General features: G+C 44.2%; 1 protein-coding gene across 1 annotated transcript; it reads right to left on the bottom strand.

Annotated features, from left to right (window-relative positions):
* Positions 1-1,233: 1,233 nt before the first annotated feature.
* Dlst (dihydrolipoamide S-succinyltransferase) lies at positions 1,234-25,688 on the bottom strand. The gene is made up of 15 exons (XM_005343360.2): positions 25,575-25,688; positions 25,044-25,077; positions 21,259-21,310; positions 18,486-18,541; positions 18,283-18,357; positions 18,022-18,077; positions 17,412-17,523; positions 14,042-14,194; positions 12,884-12,960; positions 11,808-11,905; positions 7,257-7,387; positions 6,040-6,113; positions 5,352-5,435; positions 4,812-4,979; positions 1,234-2,705 (listed from the first exon to the last, which is right to left on the bottom strand). The coding sequence occupies exons 1-15, from the start codon at positions 25,635-25,637 to the stop codon at positions 2,571-2,573; spliced, it is 1,368 nt and encodes a 455-aa protein (XP_005343417.1). The 5' UTR covers positions 25,638-25,688; the 3' UTR covers positions 1,234-2,570.
* Between the last annotated feature and the right edge of the window lie 1,532 nt (positions 25,689-27,220).

Raw genomic sequence — 27,220 nt, 5'->3', positions numbered from 1 at the left:
ACAACCCAGTCTCCGAGGTGTGGCAGATGCAACAAAATTTCACTTGACCAATCTCCAGATCCCTCCAGTGTTACAAGGTAGCATCTGGTATAGTTCACCCATAGGGCAACTCACCAAACACTTGTGTGTGTGGGGGGGGTGGCAACATGAGGAGACACCCAATATTCCTGGTGCTGAGTTTGGAGCAGAGGACAAGGAAAGCACAGCTGCTCTATGGCTGGAATCCCAGCAGCCCCTGGGGCTGGTCCACTAATAAAGCCTTCTCTTTTGGTGGCATCTTCGCCTCATTACTGCAGTCAAAGTGGTCTGCAAGGAAGCAGCCCCTGTTCTTCCAGAACTGGCTCAGGAAAGGGAGGAAAGGGAAGAGATGCTCTAGAAAACCATGGTGCCTGAGGAAAACACTACCTTAATCTCTGCAATGAGCCCATGGAAGCTCCTCCTGAGAAAACAGAGGTTCTGGAGACGTTAACTTAGAACCGACCACTAAAGCTGGCTCACAGGTGTAGGCTGCTGTGGTAGACCATGCAAACCAACTTCTGCCACTGCTTTATGAAGTACAAGCCACTTCGTTTGGAACACCAAGGTCCCAGCTCTGACAGCAGCTACTCCAGAAGTTGCTGGAAACATTGTATCTGGTAGCATATCTAGTACTGCACCTGACACACAATTCACTGAACCACCTACCAGCTTCCTCTTCCTGTGACAGGAGGGCCTCACTGCAGGCAGGATCAACAGACCGGATTCTGTGTGAAGGCTGGGAGGGTTGAAGTCTACCCTCCATCATACCCATTATCCCTTGTGGTCACCCTAAAGTGACCAACCCTGTCCTGTCCCTCACATACTACTGCTCCTAGGAGACCTGTTTATTCTAACCACAAACATCTTGGTACACATGTGACAACTAAGTTCAAGTGAAATTAGAAGTGTTCATGTCTCTCCACTCCATCTCAGAAATAACACAAGTCCCTCGAAGGTGCAACTGTTCCCCGGTGTTTTAAAGGGATTCACATAGGTAGGAGCTATGACATCTCTTCAAGAGCTGGCTTGTCACAACTGTCGGGCTCCCAGAAAGGAACCCAGGGTACTAAGTGGTTTGTGGGTGCCCCTGGCTGACAGTTAAATTAGCATAGCCCTAAAACATGTCTAAAGTATGGGATGGGGGCCTCAGGACACCACAAGATAGCAATACAACCTCAAGGGCCAAAAGGAGCACAGATGCTGGAACCCTGTTTGAGAACATTTGCCCTTTAATTTTCATTCAAAATCAGCCTCTTTAAATATTTTAGTTACAAGTTCTGGATAGTGAAGATGTAGTAGCAGACGCAGCAGGCACTCAATACTGGCCTCTCCCCCTCCCCCCAGCTTGTCCTGGATGACAGAAAAAAGGGCATTGAACACTATGGCCCTGTGTCAACTGTCAGCAGCCTCAGGCCTCAGTGCAGAGGACACAAGGCCTAGGAGCTTCCTTCCATACCTAGTCACTTGCAGTTTCCCATGCTTCAAGAAATCCCAGTGACTGTGCCGGCACCCAAAGGGCAGCACCTTGGAGATGACATCAGCCCGTCCATCACTCTGGACTGACTCCTGAGGCTGGATCCCACCACAGTCCATCCTCCCCTGTATCTGTGTCCTGCTAGGGATGCCAAGACCTTGCTCCTTGCACGCCACACCCAGAAAGGGAGAGAATAGCCCCTTCCCATCACGTGCTGATTCCTCCTTGAATTTGAGAACTCTAGCCAACCTGATCTGGTCAGAGCCAGTCCCTTCACCAGGCTCTTCCCTCACTCACCGCCATGATGTACTAAAAATCTGCTCTAAATGCGAAGTGTCCTAGAATGACTCAGAACCCTGGGAAGGGTTGGTATGACCATAATTGTATGTGATTACGCCAAAATGAATCTTCCCAGTGTGAGCTTACAATGAAGCCTGTGAGGCAAGTCAGGGTTCTACTCCCATCTGGGATTATAAAAGGTAACCTCAGGGTACTCCGCACCACGTTGCCTATCCCCAAGGCCCCCCGGCCTGGGCTTCCTGGAGAGGTAGAGAGGCACCATGAAGCCACTGACAGCTCAGAATGGTGGTGCATTTAAGCAAAGCAGCGCCTTTGTCTGTGTCCGATACCTCCACACAGGTGGCAGCAGCTGAGAATATGCACAGCTGGGACAGAGGTTCAGAGCCCGGGAGGCAGAGCACCCCCTAGGTATCTCTGGAGAGCACTTTCCAAAGACAAACTTGGTCACATGGTCCCTGGTGGCATCCCTGTAGTATACTGTTCCTGGGGAGAAACAGCCTTTGCAGAGGGCTGGAAGAAAGGTGGGATATCAATGGGCATCCATTAGGGCTCTCACTCTCTCTCAAGAGAAGGACACAGAGAGGGAGAGGAAGAGTCTAGAAGGAACAGGAAGGAAAGGCCTGTGAAAGCTGGTTATATAGTGCCCTGGCTTCCTTGCTTGAGGCCAACACTATGGTGCCTGCCTGTCGTCAGGCGAACTCTGGGACTGATGAGGGGGACAGGGAGAAGACTGTTTTCAGTTCCTGCATGATTGATAGGTAGGGGGCGTGGCTTCCTCCTAAAGGTCTAGGAGGAGGACTCTTGGATCTTCTACTGCTGCCTTGATTTTTCGGAGGAAGGTCACAGCCTCTCTGCCATCAATCAACCGGTGGTCATAGGTCAGGGCTACATACATCATAGGTCGCACTTCCACCTACAGAGAGAAGAGCAACAGGGGTGAGAGAACAAAGCCCATCCTAGCATTCCCAGTTCCATCCCTACAGTGATGTCTGGGGTAATGTGGGTTTATTCTGAAGACCAAGCTAATCTTTAGTGCAAACCTCTGGGACTCGGAAGCAAGGTCCAAACAAGAAAGCAGGTCCTCAAACCACCTTAAAAGAAATATGCAACGCCACATTCAACCGGCTAATTTGGTCCCTGAAGAAAGGTTTTCTCTTCAGTTGTGACTGCCAAGAGAGATAGTCTGAAGATACAATCTTTTCTTTTTGTTTGTTTGTTGCTTTTTTGTTTTTCGAGACAGAGTTTCTCAGTAGCTATGGAGTTAGTCCTTGAACTAGCTTTTTTTAAATCTTTTAAATTATTTATTTATTTATTTATTATGTATACAATATTCTGTCTGTGTGTATGTCTGCAGGCCAGAAGAGGGCACCAGACCTCATTACAGATGGTTGTGAGCCACCATGTGGTTGCCGGGAATTGAACTCAGGACCTTTGGAAGAGCAGACAATGCTCTTAACCACTGAGCCATCTCTCCAGCCCCTTGAACTAGCTTTTGTAAGACTAGGCTGGCCTCGAACTCAGAGATCCGCCTGCCTCTGCCTCATGAGTGCTGGGATTAAAGGGTGCATCCCGGGGTTACAATCTTTGTTATTGTTTTTCCAGACAGGGTTTCTCTGCGCACATCTCCACCTCCACCATCCTTGAATTCAGAGACAGCCTCTGCCTCCTGAATGCTGGGATTTAAAGGCCGGGCTGAAATTACAATCTTTATTACTATTTTTTTTTTTTTAATGATGTGGAACCAACGCTAGGCCTTGAGTATGCTAGGCAAGCATCCTACTACTGAGAAATATCCCCAACCTTTTGAAGTTACAACTTAAAGAGGAAAAATGTATGCTATTTTTTGTTTGTTGGTGTTGTTTTATGCAACTGGTCACATGTAGCACAGGCTGTTCTCAAACTCACTGTAAAATTAAGGATGACACTCAATCTTGGGTCTCTGGCTCTACTTCCCGAATGCCATAACTACAAGCATGTACTATCACACCTAATGTTTCAAACCAGGGGCTCTGAACACACTGGACAAACACTTTAACACTAGTTTATACTCATAGTCTGAGGGGGAAAATTAATCTTCCGAGTTCAAATTTCCTGCTATCTGCCAGGTGTGGTGGCACATACCTTTAACCCCAAAACTCAGGAGGTAGAGGCAAGATTTCTCAATTCAAGGCCAACCTGGTCTACACGGAGAGTTCCAGGACAGATAGGGTTACACAGAGAAACCCTGTCTTGAAAATCCATAAATAAAACAAGAATCTCTTATGTATAAAGTTAGGCATGTAACTGTTTTGCAGAAAGAAGACCCACGGTTTTTGGACCCACACACGTTCCAGACACAGCAGTCTCAGAAATCTCTTTATTTTTAAACTAACTTATCTTCCAATGGCTAACTCAAGCTCTTTGGCCTCAATCCTTGACCTCCCAGAAAACTTCTAAGTTTCTCACACAATTCTATAGCTCACAGACTGCAGTGCACTGTGCTGTTTCCCATGGTCTCCCAGGCTATCCATCCCTGACTCCCTGGGGGACTCTGGCAATGAAGCAACATTGTCAACAAGTCCTTGAGGCCTGGGTGGAGTAGTTAGCTCAGTAGTTCTCAGGCTTTAACATCAGAACCGTCTACATGTCTGCTTCTGTAGTTAGTTAGCTTTTTCAAAAAAATTTATTTTAATATGTATGAGCATTTTGTCTACATGCATGTATGTGTACCATGTGCATGTCTGGTACCTGAAGAGGACAGAAAAAGAGTGCCTGATCCCTCAGAACTGGAATTACTGATGGCTAATGCTGAAAACTGAACCCAGGTTAACTGCTGATTCATCTCTCTAGCCCAGCGCTTGCTTTTTTAATAAATTCCCAGATGACGCTGACATCCACAGATCACAGTTTGAGAAGCAGTGCCTTAGCTATCATTTAGTAATTAAAGAAAAGGAACTTAAGCCTGAAATTACAGTGAATGCTTTATAATAAGGATTTGGTTAAAGAATTGAAAAAAAATATCGAAGATAATGGTTCTTACCTTGCCTCCCACAGCCACAGGCCTGTCAAAGATGCCATGCATGCCCAGAATGGCAGACTGGGGGGGGTTGATAATGGGTGTTCCAAACAGTGACCCAAAAACTCCTCCATTGCTAATGGTAAAAGTACCACCATCCATATCCTCAATGGCAAGTTCGTTCTTTCTGGCCTAAAAACAAGTTTCATAATTGAAACATTAAGTCAAACCAGATTTCTTCACTCCAAAAAAGTAAACTTAGAAAACTCTTTATCTGAGCTCAGTAGTACAAACTCTGGCTAACAAGACAGGTATTCAGCTAAGGGGGCTGTGAGAAGAAGCAGGATTCTACAGCCAACATTTCTTCCCAGCAGATCTGACTGCTGAAGTTTCTATCATCTGAGCATGGAAGGCTCTGGTAGATGCCTCTCCTGGACTCACACGGCCACGGCTTTTCTAGGTGGCTCTGCATCCTTTGATCCCAGATGCCTGAGCAATGATGCCTGTGCAGGCTGTGCTCCCTCAACTGCCCAGCAGCTCACCCACATACTCCGCCTACCGTACCTTCTCTCCTAGTTCACTGATGGTCCGTTCAATATCTGCATAGTTCATAGTTTCCACATTCCTAATGACAGGAACCACGAGACCCTGGAATGAAAAGTTGTTTTCAGTTGCAAAATAACAATATTCTTTATAGTTATAATTTCCTTGGTTTAATCCACAGGTCTCCCTAACCATAATACCCTAAACTCACTAGAATTAAAAAGACTCACATGAAGATAAAGGAATGTGGTATGATGTAAAAAAAATTATTTTACTAATGACCCCTTACAGAATTGTAGAAATGACCCCTTCCGTGTGCTCTAATATAAATAAGTGAGATCTGTAGTGGTCTGAGTGAGAATGGGCCCCATGGGACATATATCTGAATACTTGGTCTGAAGTTGGTGGAACTGTTTAGGAGATTAAGAGGTGTGTCACTGTAGGCAGGCTTTGAGATTTCAAAGGCTGTGCTGTTCCCAGTTACCTAGCTCTCTCTGCTTTGCTGACTGTCTCGGCATGCTGAGCTCTCAGCTACTGCTCCAGCATGTCTGCTGTCACGATGGCAGTGAACTCTGACCCCTCTGAAACTGAAGCCCACCCAATGAACTCCTTCTTTTCTAAGTTGCCTTGGTCGTGCCATTATCATAGCAATAGAGCAATAACTAAGTCACGATCTAAGCAAGCACTCCCAATTCTTGTCCCAACATACCCTTGGAGTAGCAACAGCAACACTGATGTCAATATAATCTCTATACACCACTTCTTTGGTTGCATCATCAATCACTATGAAAGAGAAACACATGTTACATATAACCCTTTTGGCCAAGACTAGTAGCCAACGCAGTGTGGATTGACGAAGCAACAAGAAAATAACTAAGTTACAAGCAACTGGCACTGTCCTTGCTCCCATCCCAATTTATGACAGTATTTGCCAAGCTCTGAATGAGCCTGCACTAGGAGCACAGCTCACAGAAGGTTCCCACAGTGAATGTACATTTTTTATCTATGCAAGCCTTCTCTGAGCAGAGAATAACTAGTTATTGAGTGTTCTATAGAAAGGCAAAGGAAGGTAGAGGATGCTGCCCGATCCACTTCCTCAGCAAGACAAGGGAATCCTCTCTCTAGAGATCCAGGTAGATGTGGAGGTGGTTTGGCTTTTAAATACGCCATCTTGAAATAGCAAGCCACCTGCTGAAAATTGTAGCTACATAAGTGATAGATATAAAGTGATAGCTTTATAAGTGATAGCTAATAAAATCAGGGCTTGGGACTTTTCCAAAGAGTCTACATTGTATTGTCAGAATGTATGGAAAACGGATGAGAATGCTGAGATGCCTGCAAGCAAAGACAGCCTCTGACTTAGCTAGAGCACAGAACTCAAAGCGGGGGAGACTAGGGATTTTATGCTGAAGACTCCAAAAGTGTCAATGTCCCCTTTTCCTGTGTTCCAAGGAACACAGAAGTGCCTCAACAGGAAAGTACTGTGAGCTAGAGCAACGCTTCAATGAGAGTGAAAGGCAAAGAAACGAGCACCAAGCCCTCGCTTCCCAATGAGGCCCCTAACACAAGATCAAAGGTCATTCTCCAGGGTGAGCCTATGCTAAATGTGGAAATCAAGCCCCAAGTAAAGGGCCCACGTGGTGGTGAGAAGCAGCAGCCTGGAAAGCTGGGCTGACCCTGAGTCACCTGCTGCCAGAGCGACTGCCAAGCAACCCAGTAGGGGAACCCTCTCTGCCCACTTGGCGGGGAGATAGTAATCATGAGAGTATTTGGAAAAGGAGAATGGAAAAATTCACTTAGGGAAGGCAGTTATGTTTCCACAATTGTGAAACAAGAAGCCTTGGTCAAGACCCCTAAAGGTGACAGCAGGTCTGTATTCACAAACAGCTCTAAAGACCTCTGCCACACTGGTCTTAAGAAACTCACCTGCATTTACAACCGGCTGCTCCTGCAAGGCAAAGGCCGAGGCCTTTACAAATGCCGACATGAAGCCGAGTTTGAGGTTATGTTTCTTCAGGAAAGCATCTTTGTGCCGAGCTCTCATCTCTTGGATGTTACTGTAAATACATAATACAAAAAAATCCCAATGCAGCTCTGGTGTGTGTGTCATGTGTGCACATGTGAATATTGCCAAAGGCTGAGTCAAAGACCTCTGAGCCACGCTGGCAAGTGCTGTACTCCTGAGCTATGCCCCTCACCCTTTTAAAATTTGAAAACTGGTGTAATGAAATTGCACAGGCTAGCCTTAAACATGCAATTCTCCTGAGTCAATCATCCGAGGAGCTGGCTGTACCACCTACCAGGGTGGCTAAAGCCCAATTTTGGACTTTCATAGGTTTTTTCCCATATATACAACTGGATGAGCTTTTCCCTTAGTCTGTACTATCTAAGTTCAAGTTTTGAAACATTCACTAACAGTCAATGTAATAACCTGCTCTATCACAAAAACATTGACCTAGAAGAATCAGTGCCAACCTATCTTTAAGGGGATCCTTTTTTGTCCTGGAAGTCACAGATTTCAGTGTCAGATACATGAACAGAAGAGCACACCAAATATCAACGTCCTTTCCCTGAATGGAAAAGTATTTCTGGCTACACTAAAGCCATGAATTATCCACACTGGACACAAATTAAGTTTATTAAGAGAAAAAAAAAACTCTTAAAAAACAATATTACTTTTGTTAGAATTATACTAAATAAACAAAAACTAATTTTTGTGATATTTCTACCTAATTGGCAGAAAAAGAAAAAAGTTACCCATGAAGTATGGGCTCCGTGCAAGTCCAAGCAATTTTAACTACACACGGAAGGGTAAACCCATTCCTCTTTCAGGCTGTGCAGAGCCAGCAGACTATTTCCTGAGTTAGCAGTTCTTGCTACTTGTTCATGAAACGGTAACTAAGACCCATCACATGTGAGGGCTTGGCTGGGCACCAAGACAAGGCTCAGTGCCTGCCCCTAAGACTAGTTTGACTGACTGTGGTTTCCTTGGTATTTAGAAAGTGGCTCCGTGTGGGCTGTGGCCTGACTTTCAGATTCAGTAGCAGGGCTTGTCTCTGAGAAGACTGCAATTTGAACATCCTCTGGTCTATCAAGCAGGGTTTTTCTTTTTTTTTTTTTTTTATTATTATTAGTTTGTTTTCCACACAAGCACTACAGAGTTACTGAGAAACATCTCTCCTATCATTTTCCCAAAGGAACTGATTATAGGAATGATATTCTGTGATGGAAATTGAATTTAACTTTATCTCAGGCCCAAATGCTCAGTTCTCCCTTTCCCCCTGTAATGGCTTAATTCAACATTAACAGGAAAGAGAAGATGTGGTACAGTTTTAACTGCCCACTTCAGAACTTTTGTTTTTGAAAAAAAAGAAAAATTTCCTAGGGGGACTGATTGGGTTTAAATGTTTTTTTTCCTGAGTCTAACCTCATTTAGTGCTAGGATTACCACCCTAAAGACATTACTGGTTCCCAAGATGCAAGGCAGCAAAAGCGGGAAAAGAGGCGTGATAAGTGTCTCTGCTCTCAGACTTGCCTGAATGCCATTTTCTGGTCATTAAGGAGTTTCTATTTCAGAGCTCTGTCCTTGGAGGCAGAGCTGGGACAATGGAGGAAGGAGCAAGTCTCAGAAAAGCCTCCTCTGGGTTAGCTGATAGGTACAAGACCCAAAGGGCACTCAATCTAAACCAGATTACTGGCCACAGGGAGGCCTCATGCCACTGCTAAGTGACACTAGATAGCCACTGAAAGGAGATCCAGCTATTAAACTTACTTGCAATCACGGATGTTGGGCCAACTACATCTTTTAGGGACATAAATATTTACATGCTTGTCTTAAGAAACTGGGTAAAATTTCAAAGTCCAATTTAATTTGTGTACAATTTGCTCCTAATGCAGGAAACATAAGCTGCAGCCTTGGTGATTCATTATTGAAAGTCCTTCTATACTGTGGATGGTCCAGAAAATGACATGCAGTATCCAGAAAGCTTCCTAGTAGAACAATGACTTTAGTGAGATTAAGCAGACTCCACCATCAATAAACCAAGGAAACAAATTTCCTCACCGAAAAGTACATGGGAAAGACTTAATACTCACAGAAAAGGAGATGGGTGCTAGGAGATTTGATGATCTTTTGATTTAATGAATTCTTACATTGACATTCAAAACCTAGTGAAATATGGATCTAACCATCATTCTTCTTTTATATACTGTTCATGGCAGTAATGACCTTTTCTGTTTCTTGTACTTTCTTGACTGTGTCATGATCCAGACTGTTAAAACTACCTGGAATGATATTCTCTATAACACTATTTAGCATTTTGTTTTTGGTTTTTTGTTTTTATTGAAACAGGGTCTCATATAGTATAGGTTGGTTTTGACCTCTAAGTAGCTGAGAATAACCTTGAACTACTGATGCTCCTGCCTCCAACCCCCAAAGCACCAGGATTACGTAAGTGTACCACTATCTGGTTTAAATGTTTGTCATTCTTGATAGCTCATTCAAACTCCTTCCTCCTGCAGACCTTCCCTGACCCTACCTTTGCTAATGCTACCCTCATCAAGAACAAACCCACTCTCTTCTCCACTTCATACTCATTTTTATCTTTTTGATGCTTTTTTTCTATATTTTCTTCAGTGTTCTCCAAAATGGGACAGTAAGCTTCAGAGAGCTTTTATACTCATCTGCAAATCCCCCTGAACTTCACACTTTACTCTGCATATGATTAAACACTTAAAATGCTTGTAAAATAAAACTATTTTCTCGCCCGGGGGTGGTGGTGCACGCCTTTAATCCCAGCACTCAGGAGGCAGAGACAGGTGGATCTCTGTGAGTTCGAGACCAGCCTGGTCTACAAGACAGGCTCCAAAGCTACAGAGAAACCCTGTCTCAAAAAACCAAAACCAAAAAAAAAAAAAAACAAACAAACAAACAACAACAACAACAACAAACTATTTTCTCTTTTCCACAAAATTTTGAACAAGTTTTGTATTGCACAAACAAGTAACTCACCAATTAGCTCATTACAGGAATGGGTGTAGTAAACTAAGGTTTATATTTTAGAAATAGAATTATTTGGGGGCTGGGCAGGATACCTCAGTTCCCAGGCAAGCACGAGGAGTTTGAACTCCAAAACGCACATGAAAACCAACCAACCAACCTGGGTGTAGTGACACACACTTGAAATCCCCTGGGGCCCGCTGGCCAACCAGCAGAGCCTATTTAACAGACTCTTAACAAGTAGAAGTCCTGCCTCAATAAACAAGGTAGATTACTCCCTGGAACAACACTAAGATGAGATTTGGCTTTTATATGCACACATGCACAACCACCCACATTCATATTCCCTCCCTCCCCAACTTAGTTCCAATTCCATGATCAAAACTGGGAAGAGTGAGAGGTGCTAGTAGCTGCCCTTTGGTCTGCTTGATTCTGAGTTGTTTGGGAAACATACAAGAAACAGTCCCCAACAGTCCCCGATAGAAAGAAGCAGAATGTGGTGTCCTGGCTCTGGGCATGATGTGAAGGGTTTCCCATTCCAGAGAGGAGTATGTCTGGAAGTGGGCCACCACAGCAGTAGGCCATGGTGCACCATGAACATCATCCTCAGCTACAAAGAGTGTAAGCCTAGCCTGGGTAACATGAGAACCTGTCTCAAAAACAATCAAACAATAAAAACAGATTGGTCATGATGGCACACATCTTTAATCCCTTTATTATGGAGGCCCAGGCAGGCAAATCTCTTGTGTGTTCAAGGTCAGCCTAGTCTACATAGTTATTTCTAGACCAGCCAGGGCTACAAAGTGAGACTTTGTCTCAAAAACAAAACAGGGGGCTGGAGAGATGGCTCAGCGGTTAAGAGCATTGCCTGCTCTTCCAAAGGTCCTGAGTTCAATTCCCGGCAACCACATGGTGGCTCACAACTCATCTGTAATGAGGTCTGGTGCCCTCTTCTGGCCTGCAGAATATTGTATCCACAATAAATAAATAAATATTAAAAAAAAAAAAAAACAGGGTTGGAGCAATTATCCACACATGCTGCTCTTCCAGAAGACCCAAGCTTAGTTTCTGGCACTCATGTCAAGGGGCTCCCAACCCCCCGTAGTTTAAGGGAATCCAATGCTCTTTTCTGCCCTCTGTGGGCACTCCCACACACATACATACACAGAAGTAAAAATAAATATAAAAACCTAAATAAAAAAATAATTACTTTAGGCTCATTTATCAGAAATCATAATAGTTCAGGCATGAAAGTTCAAAAGGTGAAGCTTTTTACATTGCAGAAGAGGGAGACATAGCATCAGAAAAGTAAATTAGCAAATGAAACTAGTAGGTCATGTTGCATAAGTCAACGATGAGCAAAGCTGAAAAATACCTCTAGCTGTCCAGGCTAGTTTTGGAATCAGCAGTGGGTAAGGAATATAGGGTACGTCCGAGTACTCTAACAGAAACACAGACTAGAAGTCTAGAGATCCCACCTCATGTCAACCTCATTAAAGGTGGTCAGCATTGCACACGTATTCTGGGCTTCCTTCAGACGCTGAGCAATGCGCTGCCGCATCCGGTTCATTTTCTCCTGAAAGGATAAGTGGAACAAGTGTTGACAACCTGACTACAATCTCACTCCCCAGGCAGTGACAACTCAGCACGCCAGAGATGGATGGCAAGCACCACAGCTTTGTTTTGAGATGGGTCTCACTACTTAATCCTGGCTAGCTGGGAATTCTCTATGGAGACCAGGGTGGCTAGAGACCCTCCTGCCTCTACCACCCACGTACTGAAGTACTGGGATTAATGGCATATGCCACAATGCTAGGCCCAATCATTACTGCTTAAACTACAGGCTTCCCTTTTCCTGAATGGCCTCAAATCAAGAACACAAGAAACAGAGATCAAAGTATTCACTCAGATGAGCCTGAAATTTGACCAAGAACAGAGGCTCAGGAAATAGTGTGATTTAAAAACCAAAACCAATTTATAAAAGGAAGAGTGTGGTGTAGACCAGCCAGCTTAAGAGTCATTACTGAAAGGGCAACTTCTGTTGATAAAGGTTTGCGTGAGAATAGTTACTTGGGGAACGGAAACTCAAAAAACAACAAATTGTTGAGGCTATGGTATTTTTAGGAAGTATTCTCAAGCAAAAACCCACACTTTTGACCATACTTCCTTGAGGTTTTGTCTGCTCTGACAGCTTACTGTTACAATGCAACAATCAGGCCCACTGCCCCCCACCCGGAAGTTTAAGAATACAGCTCTCAGCAGACTGCCTCTGTGGAGTGCAGTCACTGTGGGAAGGAGAAGGTGTGCTCCAAAGCTGCTGTTCTCCACAGATAGTTTACTCATCGGAAGCATTTCAGACAGCACAACACAGCAGAGAACCCACTGGACAAGTGTTCAGAAGACATTATGTTTTAGTCATACCATCTGAGAACTTGAAAAGTAACTTTCCACACCCTCAAAGCTGAGGGAAGGAGGCACCAGCTCTTTAGAGATGAGCACCACACTGGCTCTCAGCAGCCCTCCGCCACTTCCCTGGAAGTCTTCAGAGGCTTACCCGATGTTCCGAGCGCACACCTTTAGCAGCTCCTGGCTCAGCCAGGGGAGGGGCAGCAGTGGGTTTTATTGCAGAAACTGAAAATGAAGAGAGGGTACAGCTACCTTAGACATGGAAAGCAATACTCTCACAGCATATTATCATGACCGTCAAGATACTGAGGGTTATCAGCATCATCCCAAACTCACAGATAAACAATCTGCTCATAAAGGCACTGAGACTAATGTCAGATGGTTAGTAAATAGAAAGCTGGGGGGCTGGAGAGATGACTCAGTGGTTAAGAGCACTGCCTGCTCTTCCAAAGGTCCTGAGTTCAATTCCCAGCAAACACATGGTGGCTCACAACCATCTGTAATGGGGTCTGGTGCCCTCTTCTGGCCTTCAAGCATATACACAGACAGAATATTGTATACATAATAAATACTTAAAAAAAAAAATAGAAAGCTGGGAGGCAAACCCAGTTCTTAGAAATCTAGGTCTTTCTACAAAGCAGTCAACGTGGCGTGTTTAGAGCCATGGACAGCCTCAGACTGTACTGCGAGGGAAGATGGTACTAGAAGAGGCACTCTCCGGCTGGGCAGTAGTAGTGCACACCTTTAATCCCAGCACTCGGGAGGCAGAGGCAGGCGGATCTCTGTGAGTTCGAGGCTAGCCTGGTCTACAAGAACTAGTTCTAGGGCAGCTTCAAAGCGACAGAGAAACCCTGTCTAAAAAAAAGAAAGAAAGAAAGAAAAGAAGAGGCATTCTCTCCTATATAAACTATGAGGATTAATCTTGACTCAATTTGGCAGGACTTAGAACCACTCAGGAGATAAAACCCTGGGTGTGTCCATGCAGGTTTCCAGAGAAACCGACGTTCTCATTTTCAGAGTGGGAAGACTCACTCTGAGTGTGGATAGCACTATAACTTGGGCTGGGGTCTGGGAGTGATTTTTTTTTAAAAGAAGACATTTGGTAAGTGGATGGAGCAGTGTTCATCTTTCTTGCTTCCTGGATGTAAAGGCTTTGGGACCACCTCACACTGACACCACACCTTCCCTGACATGATGGACTCTCTCTCGTTCTCAAAACCATCTCAAATCAATCAATCTTTCTTAAGTCATTTTTCATAAGGTGGTTGTTACAGCAATGAGATAATTAGCTAACATAGGGTCTTACCTGGTTTGCTAGAAGGAAGTTGTGAGGGTGGGGGCACTGGTGGCATCTGAGTGGGTATAGCTGCTACAGAGGGAGGAGAGACTGCCGGTGCTTGCGGCTCTGCTTTTGGGGCTGCAGCAGGAGCTTCCGCTGGTTTGGCCTTAGCAGGAGCAGCTGGATTAAAAAAATAAAAGAGAGAGATGCCATTGGGACTGTCTGAAAGGGAAAGCAACTACACTACAGATACTAAGGAGGATTTAGAGACAAAGGTCTGTTTCCAATCCTTTAGGTTTGCTACAGGCGAAACATCAAGAGATACGCACACTAATATAAGCCCCTACTCTCTGTTCTCAGGCTTCCCTAAATGTTCTACTGGATCAATTAAGCTGCCTTCCTGATTTCACAAATATTAATATCTATTTTCAAATCCTGTAAATACTTTCAAAACACCTACTAAGTCCAAAGAAATAAAATTTTTAGTACAATGGGTTCTCAACCTTCCTAATGCTGTGACCCCTTTAAGACAGTTCCTCCTGTCCTGGTGACCCCAATCATAAAATTATTATTATTGTTGTTGTTTTTGGTTTTTCGAGACAGGGTTTCTCTATGTAGCTTTGGAGGCTGTCTTGGCACTAGCTCTTGTAGACCAGGCTGGCCTCGAACTCACAAAGATCTGCCTGCCTCTGCCTCCCAAGTGCTGGGATTAAAAGTGTGTGCCGCCACCACCATCTGGCTTAGAAAATTATTTTTGCTACTTCATAACTATAGTTTTGCCAGTTTTATGAATCATAATGTAAATAACTGATATGCAAATGATTTTAGGTGACCCTTGTGAAAAGGTCATGTGACCCCACCCCCCAAAAAAGGATTACAACCCACAGGTTGAAAACCACTGTTTTATGTCACAGTCTAGGCAACTGAAAAATGGACATATAAATGTGACATACTTCGAATTATATCAATGTTGATATATTCATCTTGTTTTAACATAACACACAGAAGGAATACTCTTATCCATTGAAAATAAAAAAGGTTACAGAAACAGTGTTTCTCTATATGAGCTCTGGCTGTCCTGGAACTTGTTTTGTAGACCAGGCTAGACTCAAATTCACAGAGATTCACCTGCCTTTGCTTCCTGATTTCTGAGATTAAAGGCATGCGCCACCACCACCAGACCTAGACTTATTTTTGAACTGTGTGTATGTGTGCATCGCATGAGGTATGTGCATATAAATGCAGGTGCCCAGAGAGGCTCACTGGAACCCACAGAGCTGGTGTCCAGACATCTATGAGCAGCTATTTAAATACTGGGAAGTGAACTTGGGTCCTCTGTAAGAGCAGTATGTACTCTGAACTACTGAGTCAACCCTCCAGCCTCTGAACTCTTTAATCTTAAGTGAACATTTGATAAAAGTTTTATTTTGGGGCCTGGAGATATAGTTCAGGAGTTCATAGTACATACTGCTTTTGCAGAGGACCTGAATTCAGTTCCCAGCATGCATGTGGGATGGGTCATAACTGTGTGCAACTCTAGCTCCAGGGGATCAATGCCTATTCCTGGACTCTGAAGGTATCTGCACTTATAGCTGCACATTCATTCACAGTCTCCCTCTCCATCTACACATGCACACGTGTGCACACACTAAGTAAAAGATTAGACAGTTCAAAGCATTTTGTCCAGAATAACTCTTAATAGGAAGCAATTAGATGCTCAAGTAATAAATCTACAATTTTAATATGGACATTATATTTAGCTTTGTAGTTAAATTAGAAGAATTTTATTTTAAAACTAAAAATAAATGATAAAGCTGGGTTTGGAAGCAAACACCTGCTATCCCAGCACTTGGGAGACAAAGACAGACAGATCTCTGTGAAACTGAGGGCACCTTGATCTAGCCAGACAGGGCTACAGAGTAAGACCTCGTCTCATCCCCGCCCCCCCAAAACAACAACAACAACAACAACAAAAAAAAACCCCACGACACAGTTCAGACTGGAGAGCTGGCTCAGTGGTAAAGCACTCGCTCTATTAACTAAGTGAGGATCTGAGCTCAGTTCCCCAAAACCAATGTAAAGCTGGGTGCAGTGGGTACATCTATAATCCCCTTCCTCTTATGGCAGGACAAGAGGTGGATAAATCTTGGAAACTCTCCAACCAGAAAACCTGGCCTGTGAGGCAGAGAACAAGAGACTTTGTCTCAAACAAGTCGGAAAGCAAGGACCAACACCTAAGACTTGTCCTCTGACCCCACTAACACATACACACATACCTGCATTCACACACATGAGCACACACACAAAGAGGCACACATTAAAAAAACAAAGAGGGGAGGATGGACTTAATCCAACAGATTCATTCTTCCTAACTACATTTTTTTCCTCACTTTGAACTTAATCCTGGCCTGACCAACCTCAATAGTCCAATTCATCATCTTTCTGTTTGACTATTTTAGCAGCTAAATGCTACAACTACAAAAATCTACACCACACCTGTTACCAAGTCTTAGAACCTGAGTTTGATTCCTAGTGCCCACATGGCAGGAAGAGAAAACCGACTCTTAAGTTATCCTCCAACCTCCACACGCATGCCTTTGCATGTACACTCCCCGTCACAGATACAAACATACAAACACACACATGCCTTTGGGCTCAGCACTTGGGAGGCAGACACAGGTGGATCTCTGTGAGTTAGCCTGGTCTACAGAGCTAGTTCTAGGACAACCAAGGCTACATAAAGCAACCCTGTCTCAAAAAAAAAAATTAAGAGAAAAATTACACTGAATAGTCTAGAACAGACAACATAAAACAGTAATTCTCAATTTTTTGTTTGTTTGTTTTGTTTTTTAAGACAGGGTTTCTCTGTGTAACAGCTTTAGCTGTCCTAGAACTCACTCTGTAGACCACACTGGCCACAGAGATCTGCTGACTCCCAAGAGTTGGGGATAAAGGCGTGTACCACCACTGCCTGGCTGTAATTTTCACTTTTAAATAGAGGTTCTCAGGGTTGACTATACATTAAAATCACTTGGGGGAACACTAAAAACAAAAACAAACAAACAACAAAAAAAAATGCATCTATTATATCTGGCACTCAAAGCCTTTCCATTTATATTTTTCAGGTCAGTGTGGAGAAAATCACTATCTTTATACTCTTCACTTCTGTTAGTTAAGAAAAGGTTCAATCTGAGAAATATGGAAAGAGCAGAGTATTATGGGCTATTGTTTTATATTACCCTTGTTCTAAAACTTGACAATTTAAGTTCACCACATAGCAACAGGATTTCTCCTATCTCTCAATTAAAAGTGGAACCAGAATGCCAGTGTGGGTCACAATGAAGCTGCTACCACGGGAAAATACTGGAGACCTTGACCACCAGGAGAACTTCTTTACCACCAGTTTTCCTGAGTGTGAAAAGAGGAGTTCCTCCTTCAACTTTGCCCCCATCAGGTACTAAAAGAGCTTCAATGATGCCATTTGCTGGTGATGGAACCTGCACGGAAGTCTGGAAAAGAAAGAGAGACACGTTCTACATTTGTATCAGCATTAATCAATTGTGTAATCACTAACAGGATGAGTCATAAGAGTTGCAACATGTTACATCTGGATGTTACATCTCCTCTGCATACGGAAACACCTAAGGCCACATTTTCAGAGTTAGAGAATGACAAGTCATTGCTACTGTGACAATTCACCCGTCTGACCTTTCTTAGAAACATTAAAACAAACGTTAGTTAGTATGTTTCCAAGTGATACAAGGAAAAACACTGAAAGCAGGCCAGGAACCACAAAGAAAACAATGAAATCTATCAAATGATGAATACTATACATAGTACATACAGAATAATCAAAGCTAAACTTTAATAAATCTTTTTTTCCATGATTCCCTCAAGAAATTTTTACAAGTGAGGTTAGAGCTACTTAAAATTGATCTTTGAACAGTAAGTTCCTATCTCTTTCCTTAGACTAACATGAAAACGTCACTGATTTAGAATAAGCCCACCTTGTCAGTTTCAATCTCACAAACCACTTCATCTTCTGCAACTGTATCTCCAACAGCTGAAAGACAATCAAAGGATATCTCCTCTTAGCCAGGAGCCTCTGTACTCTTTCAGCCTAATGTGTTAAAGACCTTTCCTACAAGACTGGGAGGAAGTAGGCACGTAGGTAAAGAAAGGGTGGAGTCACAGATCCCACAGGCTGTGGTTCAGGTAAGAGAGACCTTAGAAGTTTTTAACTCACATCAGAAGGAACGAAATCATACCTTTCTCCCACCTGACATCTCCCTCTGTAACTGATTCTGCAAACGCTGGGGTTTGAACTGTAATCACATCATTCTCTAGGAAAAAAACAAATTGGGAAAATCATGAGTGTTCCATTTTGTCTTTTTAATGATTTTCTTTAATAAGCTCAGTCAGTCGTTGCTCTTTCCAGTAAAAGTCCATTCACGAGAAATCAGGTACTTACTGCACACAGCTGTGGTTTGGAAGAAGCGAACACTGAAGACACTACTGCTGTTAATGCTACAAGAGAAACACAAATGTTAGCTCATTCAGACTGTGAACCACTAGTATCTTGTCCAGTCCAGGCTTCACAGATCACCTCTTTAAACTGATGAATCTTGACCAGATTCCCACGCAGGGGAGCTTGTCAAAGCACACACGCCAGGCCAGACCTGGAGAGACTAACTTTCCAGGTAGGACCCCAAAGACATGACCTAGGTGCTATAAGAGTGCTCTGTACTGTAACGAAATGTCACTTTTCAAAAAAAAAAAAAATCTTGGTTCTTTACGAACTAACCAAATGATTTACCTTCCTGACTAGATTCCTTTATCCAAATCTAAGACACATGGCACATCCTCAGCAGTGCCGGCAGGTGTGCCAAATACAAAGGTGTTTCTATCCTCAGGGTCACAGACTTAGATCAGATAAGGCAGCAAGATGATAATAAACCCAGAAACAAGCAAAGTTTTTAGGCAACCACCAACTGCCCCACAAAAAATAACCTAAAAAAAAAAGAGAGAAAGGAAGGAAGAAAGGAAAAAACAGAAGCAAATGCCCACCTACATGGCATTTCCTTTAGCATGCTCTTGCTAAGAGGCAGCACACCTGCCCATCCTGGACTCACTGCAAAGAACTTCCAAACAGGCCTCTTTAGACCTGGGGTAGAACAAGCTGGAAAGAGCTATCACCTGTGTGCACACTCATTAACAGTTACTTCTGGGGGGCGAAAGATACACAGATATACATGGCTACTAAGGCTATCTGCCAGCCAGCAGTTATTTCTACATTTTGAGAAAAAGATTAAACTGATGGAAACTTCTGTTTTTTACACAAGGATTTTGAAGGACAGTCTCAACAGGTATCTTTTTTTTTTCCCCCTCTTTTTCTGAGATAGGGCCTCACTATGTAGCCTGGATGTGCTGTAACTCACTCTGTAGACCAAGCTGGTCTCAAATCAGAGATCCACCTGCCTCTGCCTCCAGAGTGCTGGAATTAAAGGTGTGTGCCACTACACCTTAACAGGTATCTTTACAATACATAAGTAAAATGGACTTAGTTGTCGTTTGGCCTTTTTACTTTGATGTCGAGATGACTTTATAAAGTATATATGTAGCACCAAGGGGAACAACACAAAAACTGTGATGTACAGAACACAGAGTGCCGTGTATAAAGTTTGTACAGATACATGCTCATGGGCAAAGACTAGCAGCTAACGTGGACAGGCAGGGACTGCTCTGGCAGACACTAGGACACGGCACTCTGGCTGCCTCTTGGAAGAGGTGCAAGGATAAAATACCTGACAGCTTTTTTCCTTTTGAAACACGTAATAACCTATTAGATAAAAATAAAGTAAAAAGTTGTACATTAAATGATCTTTCAAGGTGGTGAGGTTGCTCAGGGGAAAAGGTTCCGTCAGGCCTGATGGTTGAGTTTGGTCCCTGACCTCCACATCAGTGTCCTGGTGTGCTCCCTTCACCCCGCCACACGAATAAGTGTAATAAAAAAAGCAGTTAAGCATAGAAGAAAGACAATATGCAACTCGAAGGTATTATTAGGGGGACATAATTAAGAGTGTCTCAACTGGAAGTTTAGATATTTTTCACAAGTAACATTCAAATAGCTACATGATGTATTCATTACATAAATCACGATTACTCCTGATTACTCCAATTTTATTTAAACCACACAAGTAATACGTTTCAACTTCCTCTAAGTCACTTTCTTAAATTATGAAAGCATTACTTACTCACTGCAGAATATTAGAAACAGGAAAAAGAACTCTATAATGGAGTTACACAACAATCAGAAAATGGAATTCTGTAAATCTCTCTTATTTAACATGTCATTATTGGAACATGTTAAAATACTAAGCATAACCCCTGGTTGTTTCTCATTTTTGAGAGGGATCTGAGTATGTAAATTTTTCAGTATAGATTCCTAGAAATGCAATTTCAGAGCCGGGCATGATGGGGCATTTCTTTAACCCCAGCACTTGGAGGATCTGAGTTTGAGGCTAGTCTGGCCCACAAAGCTATTCAAGATAGCCAGAGACACAGAGAAACCCTGTCTGCAAAACACAAGTTTCAGGAGTTTTATACTTCTAATAGCACGTTAACGAACCAGTTTTGGAATAAAAGGCAAACTTATTGTGATGCATAACAAGAAAGTTCTCAGGCCAGCTCTTCATGCACCCTGTAAACAAGGCAGCTCCACAGTTCTTCAAAAGGTTACTAGAAAGGAGCCTCTCAGCACCCTAAAAATACTTGGAATGCAAAGTAACTCAAAACAACATTCACAAGTACAAGGTAATCTTGACCACACGTGGATGGCCCTCCTCCAAACTCTCCATTATACAACAATAGCATTCCTAAAAACCAGTCAAAAGTCCTAGGCTTAACTGTGACCTCCAGCCCCTCAGCTGAACTTATATCCAACTAGAATCTTTTAGTTCTCTTTGACACCCATTCCTATAAAAAAAAAAGTTCCAAGTTAACACTCATTATATTTAATTATCCAAGAAGTTCCGGGATACTCTTGGTCTAACACCTAACCACTGAACTGATGACAAATGAAGATTATAATAAAAATGACCATGACCATCAAGGCTGGGTCTAAGGGTTCAATATAATGACCTCAATTATAGGACTGGAGGTCTGTAAAGACATGTTTAAATTCAGAATCCGTGTCTAAGTAAATCAGTCATGGCCACATATCTATAGTACCCAGTGATACTTACACCATCTTCCTGCTGTCAGGGTAACCACCTGGTCCCTGACATAAGGAGACCCCTGCAAAGAAAAAAGAAAAAACTCTTAGTCAAGAGCTCTTACTATATTAAATGGAGCTATTCATCTCACATACCCTAGATGGAGTGGACCAACTTCAGGCAACGACATAATCTTTATCATATGGAATCATGCTTATTAAACATTCTATCTGTCTGACTGGCATAGAATAGGTATGGGAGATTAAGAGCAGGTATGCATCTGGAGAGGAAGACAGCCCTAGAAGTTGTATAATCGACCTGCCTTTATGTTTGCATAATATCTCTAGCCCGCAGGTTGTCAAAGACAATTAAAACTTGAAAATAAGACACACAATGGCTTACCCCGTGACTTCACAGGACCTAACATGAGGTGGGAGCTGCTCTGGGATTTATGGATTAGGCTACAATGTTTGCTGGCTGACCCCTAGCAGCAAAGACCAGGCAGCTTTAGGCCTAGGGTCTCCAGCTTGTCTCTGACTGAGCAAATCATCTCTCTCCTTGTCAGTTCTTTCCTCCTAAGTCTTCCAGCCCGGTCACTCTAACAAAAGATGAGTCTTGAGTTCTAATTCAAAAAGGATAACTTCCCCTTTCTTTTTTGGACAGTGGTCAATGACCCAAGCTTGCTTTCCTTGGCACTCTGGGTTCCCACTGTCTCTGTGAAGACTGTGCTGTCTATAGTTGCTGCCTACAACGTCCACTGCTGAACACGCCTGCTTTCCTAGACCCTAAATCAAAAGGTCTGGGTATTTCCTCCTCATGGCAGTTGCAAGATCTACAGCTTACTGACCTGCTGCTTTTTTCTCAAATTCTAGCAAAATGATCTGAGGGAGGGAGGGAGGGAGAGAGGGAAAAGTGTCTACCCACCAAACCAACTGTCCTTATCGTAAATTCATTTCCCCAATATCTACTAAGCACAGCTGTTTCTTCTCAAGATATTATTTCTCATGTTTTCTTTGCTGCTATTTGTGTCTATTAACAACCCTTTCTACACTGTGGGTGCAGAAGGTATGAACTGTGAGACAGCTGGTCCTTATGCACACTTCCTAGCAAACATTCCCAGAGTCAGGTCAGTCAGTCATCTCTGCAGTGCACATTCTAAACAGAGTCTGTCTTGGAGCTAGGGCACAGCTGGCCACACAGATGCTTGGAAACTGGAGTTCAGTGCAAAGCTTATCCTATAATAAGTTTATAAAGAAGTTTCATACAATGGCCTCTTCATACTCACAGCAACACCCTGAAGCAGAATGGCCATTGGCCATTATTCTTATTTTATATACAGCTAGGTTGGTGACTAGCCTAACCAGAATGCCTGAGTCAAGATGCCAACCCCTAAGCACAAGGCTTTTCCTTTTCCTGACAGATTAAAAAAGGAGAAAATACTTGTGGTGTCTCTCAGTACTCCCAGTTGAAAAGGAAGGCTATTACTGCGAATGCACTATGAACTGTGCTAAAGCCTTATGTCCTCCTGACACGGGCTTAAAGTCCAAGCACCTTACCGTCCGCCTAGCCTGCTCTGTATTTCCAGCTTACCACTTCTATACCAAGGCAAAACTCTTCCTGCTTGGAAACCTTTGCACAAGTAACTCCCTACCTGGAATACCATTTCCCTAGCTAACTCATGCATTCTTTTTTTTTTTTTTTTTTTTTGGTTTTTCGAGACAGGGTTTCTCTGTGGTTTTGGAGCCTGTCCTGGAACTAGCTCTTGTAGACCAGGCTGGTCTCGAACTCACAGAGATCCGCCTGCCTCTGCCTCCCCAGTGCTAGGATTAAAGGCGTGCACCACCACCGCCCGGCTTAACTCATGCATTAAGTCTCATCTTAAATGACAATTCTCTGGGGAGGCCTTCACCAACACTCCCTTCTACTAACTTCCCAAGCTGGGTTTTATCATGCTACCCTCATACAACATCCTGTATTTCTTAGTAACCACAGTGCCATTTTGTCCTAATAAATGTGTACATAAATGTGTATTCGCTCCATCTATCCAGTTAGCCCATGAGATTCTTGCAGACAGAGACCATCCGTATCCCTGTCACCTAGCACAGCAGCTGGCAGAGTAAGCACTCTAGTCTGCTGACAAGGCAGTTTGGTAAGAGTTTTGCCAGGCATGCACAAAGAAAGCCTCGGTTCTGTGTAAAATCAGGCATGGTGGAGCAATCCTGTGATTCCAGCACTTGGGAAGTTAAATGTCATCCTGGGACTGCTTACCCAGTTTGAGTTGAGCCTGGCCTACATCAGATCCTGTCATTCAGACTGACAGACAGACAGTCATACTCTGTTGAGTAGACCAGTAATTAAGAACAACTCTTATTCATTCAGTAGTTTAGACTGAGGAGGGGGGGTGACCTTGGCCTAAAACTCTAACCCCTTGGAAAATGCTTTTGTAAAATAAAGACACTAAATTTCATTTGGTGATGATTAACCCAAAGTTGCACAGAAGGCATTCAGAACAATGTTTGGCACAGGAAAGCCTACAGTAAGACTGAATCTTTCAACAAATAATTTGTCAGAGTCAGATGTGGTAGGCACAAGATTGTAGTCCCAGCTCTCAGGGTCAGAGACCAAGAGGAAGATCAAAGTCAGCCTGGTATACATAGTGAGCTCTAAGTCAGCCAGTGCTAGACAGCAGGACCTTGTCTCTCAAAGGGGGGGAGGGGGAGAAAGAGGGAAAATAAATGTTTGCCAGGCATGTGACAAAAAGTCAGCTACATAAGATTGTTAATAACACCAAAACCACAGAGAAACCCTGACTAGAAAAAAAAAAAAGATTGTTAATAACGTTCTCTCTCCTTCCCCTCTACCAACAACAAAACCAACCTCAACAAGAACCTGCACACAGCTGTGAGAATGAGAATCAAACTTTGTGGGGTCGGAGAGACAGATGGTTTAGTTGTTAAGAACCTGGACTGCTCTTGCAGAGAACCTAGGTTCGGTTCCCAGTACCCCCAACAGGCAAATTTCACAGCCACCTGTGACTCCAATTACACCAGATAAGACACCTCTTGGGGCCTCCATGGGCACAGAAGGACAAGCAAGTACACACGTGTACACACACACACACACACACACATAAAGAAAATAAATTTAAGCTGGCGCAGCAATGAGTGGGGGGAATCTAAACCTCCAACAGCCTCCCTGACATCATTTACCTTAGGATACTGTTGTCTTTGACTAAAGTCTTCTACCCAGTCACTTTGTTTCCAATTTCAAAAGACTACCACACCTGCTTCCTTCTCCTTGGACTTCATTCATGCATACTATCCCGTGCTCCCTCTTCTGCTGGTCACTTCACGTGCTGTCACATCCTCCAAATCACAGCTTTAATGTCGCCTACTTAAAGAACACTGTTCTGTCCCCTCTCGCGTTTCCAAGCACTTACACAATTTGGTCACTTGGTTAGCAATTTATGCTTGGTCTTTCTAACTTCAGCCTTAAGCTCCAGGAGGACGGGACTGTTTTAATGGCTGTGTCATTTAATAGCGGAAATCCAATAACCAAGGGCTGGTGGTGTAGCTCAGTGGTAAGGTGCTTGCCTCTCATGCCCTAGGTTCCATCCCCAGCACCAGAAAGAGCAGAACAAAACTTAGTCATTATGTACCGAGTGGATAAAAGACAGCCGTTAGACTTAAGGAGCACTTTGCTTCGCGTCTATCTAAACTCACTGTCTTTAAAAAGCATGAGAAGAAACACATTTCCTGACCTGCTGCTCTGCCCACGAGAAGAGCATTTTAGGTGACCACAAGGGCAGAACTTACCAGGCAGGGAACGTCTCCCTAGAGGGCAGTTCCCCTGTTGAGAAAGAAGACATTATCGACGTCACCCAAAATGAAAAGAGACAAGAAACATTAATTTTTTAAGTGCACGTTTAACGAGTTGCTGACAGGTGAGTCTCATAACTCAGAAGGTAAATTCAAAACACCGAGTAGGCCAACCATGTCAACCTCCCCACGAGACTGACACGCGCTGGTTTTGAGGAAGACAGGCCGCGGAATCCGGTGGGGGCCGTGCCCCCTCGCCAACTCTGAGTCAATGTCGCGGCGGGCGCGGCACCCAGCCCCGGAGCTAAGGGTCCCGGACAGCAGGAAACGGCCGGCGCAGGCTGCCTGGGAGACACCAAGGGTGGCAGGACTCGGCACACGCGGCGGGGCGGCTCCGAGGGCGTCGGCTGCCTCCGCGTCCCGGTGCCCTTGGTGCCCGGCCTGAGCAGCGCTCCTGCCCTTCAGCCCGCCCGTCCGCCCACAGCCGGCTTCCGAACCCGCCGGTGCCCCGGCCCCGCCAGACAGTACCTTCTGGAAGGCAGAAAGCGAGCGGCTGAACGCCCGGGACACGCAGCGAGACCGGGACAGCATCGCGGAGGGAGCGGGATGGAGGGCGGGCGGACACCGGATATAGGGCCCGGCAACAACCGGAAGTGAGGCAGGCCGCGGCACCCGCCGTGCAGCGAGGGGTGTTCGGAGCGAACCACTAGCAGGTTGAGGTGGAACGAGAGTGTGAGCCAGGCCCGGAGCGTTAGCTGCCCTGGTGCTGGGGATGTGGTGCTGTCTAGAGGCCGCCAACTTGGACAGCCACCCGGCCACCGGAGTGCCCCCGAGTTCAAGCCTTCCTACTTTTTCTCAGAGCTTGTTCTGTTTGGCGCCCTTGGCTGCCCCGGGCTATTCTGCTCTGCACTCTAGGAAGAGAACGGCTTCAGGACGAAGGCTAATGAACTCGGATATCAAACTGAAGTGAGACTTAGGCGGACTTGGGCAGGTGGCACTGCCTCTCTGAGCCTGGAGCGCCTCAAGCATATGCATGCACTTTTTATTGCCCCCGTCTCCTCGGTTCCCCGAACAGGCTAGAGTACCGAGGAACCTGTAAAGGGCGCTCTCATTTATTCTTTTATAACCTCGGTTCTCAATCTATGGGTCGCGACTCCTGGGGTGGGGCGGTGGGGGGGGGGGGCGCGTATTAGTAACCTCCATCTGAGATATTTACATTACATTCATAACAGTAACAAACTTACAGTTATGACGTAGCAACGGAAATCACTGTGTGGCTGGGGATCAGCACTATGTGAGGAACTATATTAAAGGGTGCAGCATTAGGAAAGCCTAGAACCACTGTTTTAGGAGCTGGAAGGCATCCACTAGCCTCACTCCGCTTCATCTTCTGTTCTTTTCCGGTCCCTAAGCAAACTCTCCAGCCAAGCTAACTTCCCCACCCATCCTGTGCATTCTGTAAGCCATCTGTTGCCCAACTCAGGGCGTGTAATCTCAGGGGGCTTATATTGTTTAGTTCAATGATGTATCCCGCTGGCATAAGTTATACAAGATAAACATTTGTAGGCTTCCCATTCCCCAGCTTTGGGTATACCATTCTGCCCACTGCCTTACAATGAAAGCCCATGGCATCCCTTCCCCCTCCTTCTCTGCTTGCTCTCAAATCCTGTAAACCTGACTTCCTAACAGAAGAAGTATCCCATGAGGTGCAGCTGAATAAATAAACTAATGTATGGACAGATGAACCACCTATTGTCGGTTGTTTGCTTGTTTTACTTGCGTTATCTTGCCCAATTCTCAAAACCTTCACATAACCTTCACTTGCCAAACCCTGGAAACACTGCCACTTCAGTCTTGGAGCACTGGACAGAATCGCTACCTAGAAATAGAGAAGTCGCCCATTCCCAGCTGCTGCTCATAACTGGGTCTGTAAGGGCCTTCATCTGGTTAGTTCCAAAGCTTCCTAAACAGGTTTAAGTCTCCACTTTCACTTTCTCCACCCTGCCTCCACTCCGCTGTCAAAAGATCCTTCTAAAGTACGGAAGTTAATCCTGCCACTCCCCTGCTTAAAGTCTTCCAGTTGCTTCTGCCTTCCTATAAATTCGAACTCCTCGGCTAACCAGAACTCTTGCTAATCTGCCTTCTGGGCTCTGGTCTCTGTCTTTGTTTTCACA

This window comes from Microtus ochrogaster, chromosome 1 (genome assembly GCF_000317375.1).
Source record: "Microtus ochrogaster isolate Prairie Vole_2 chromosome 1, MicOch1.0, whole genome shotgun sequence".
NCBI classification, from domain to species: Eukaryota; Metazoa; Chordata; class Mammalia; order Rodentia; family Cricetidae; genus Microtus; species Microtus ochrogaster.
This window is presented reverse-complemented; position numbering and strand designations above follow the sequence as displayed.

Excerpts from the sequence above, each read along its gene's own strand:
- Dlst (XM_005343360.2), bottom strand. The coding sequence starts at position 25,637 with ATGCTGTCCCGGTCTCGCTGCGTGTCCCGGGCGTTCAGCCGCTCGCTT. Across the intron at positions 14,195-17,411 it reads CACACTCAGGAAAACTGGTG|CTGCTCCTGCTAAGGCCAAA; the intron begins GTAAAGAAGTTC and ends TTTTTAATCCAG. Across the intron at positions 7,388-11,807 it reads TTTAATGAGGTTGACATGAG|TAACATCCAAGAGATGAGAG; the intron begins GTGGGATCTCTA and ends ATGTATTTACAG.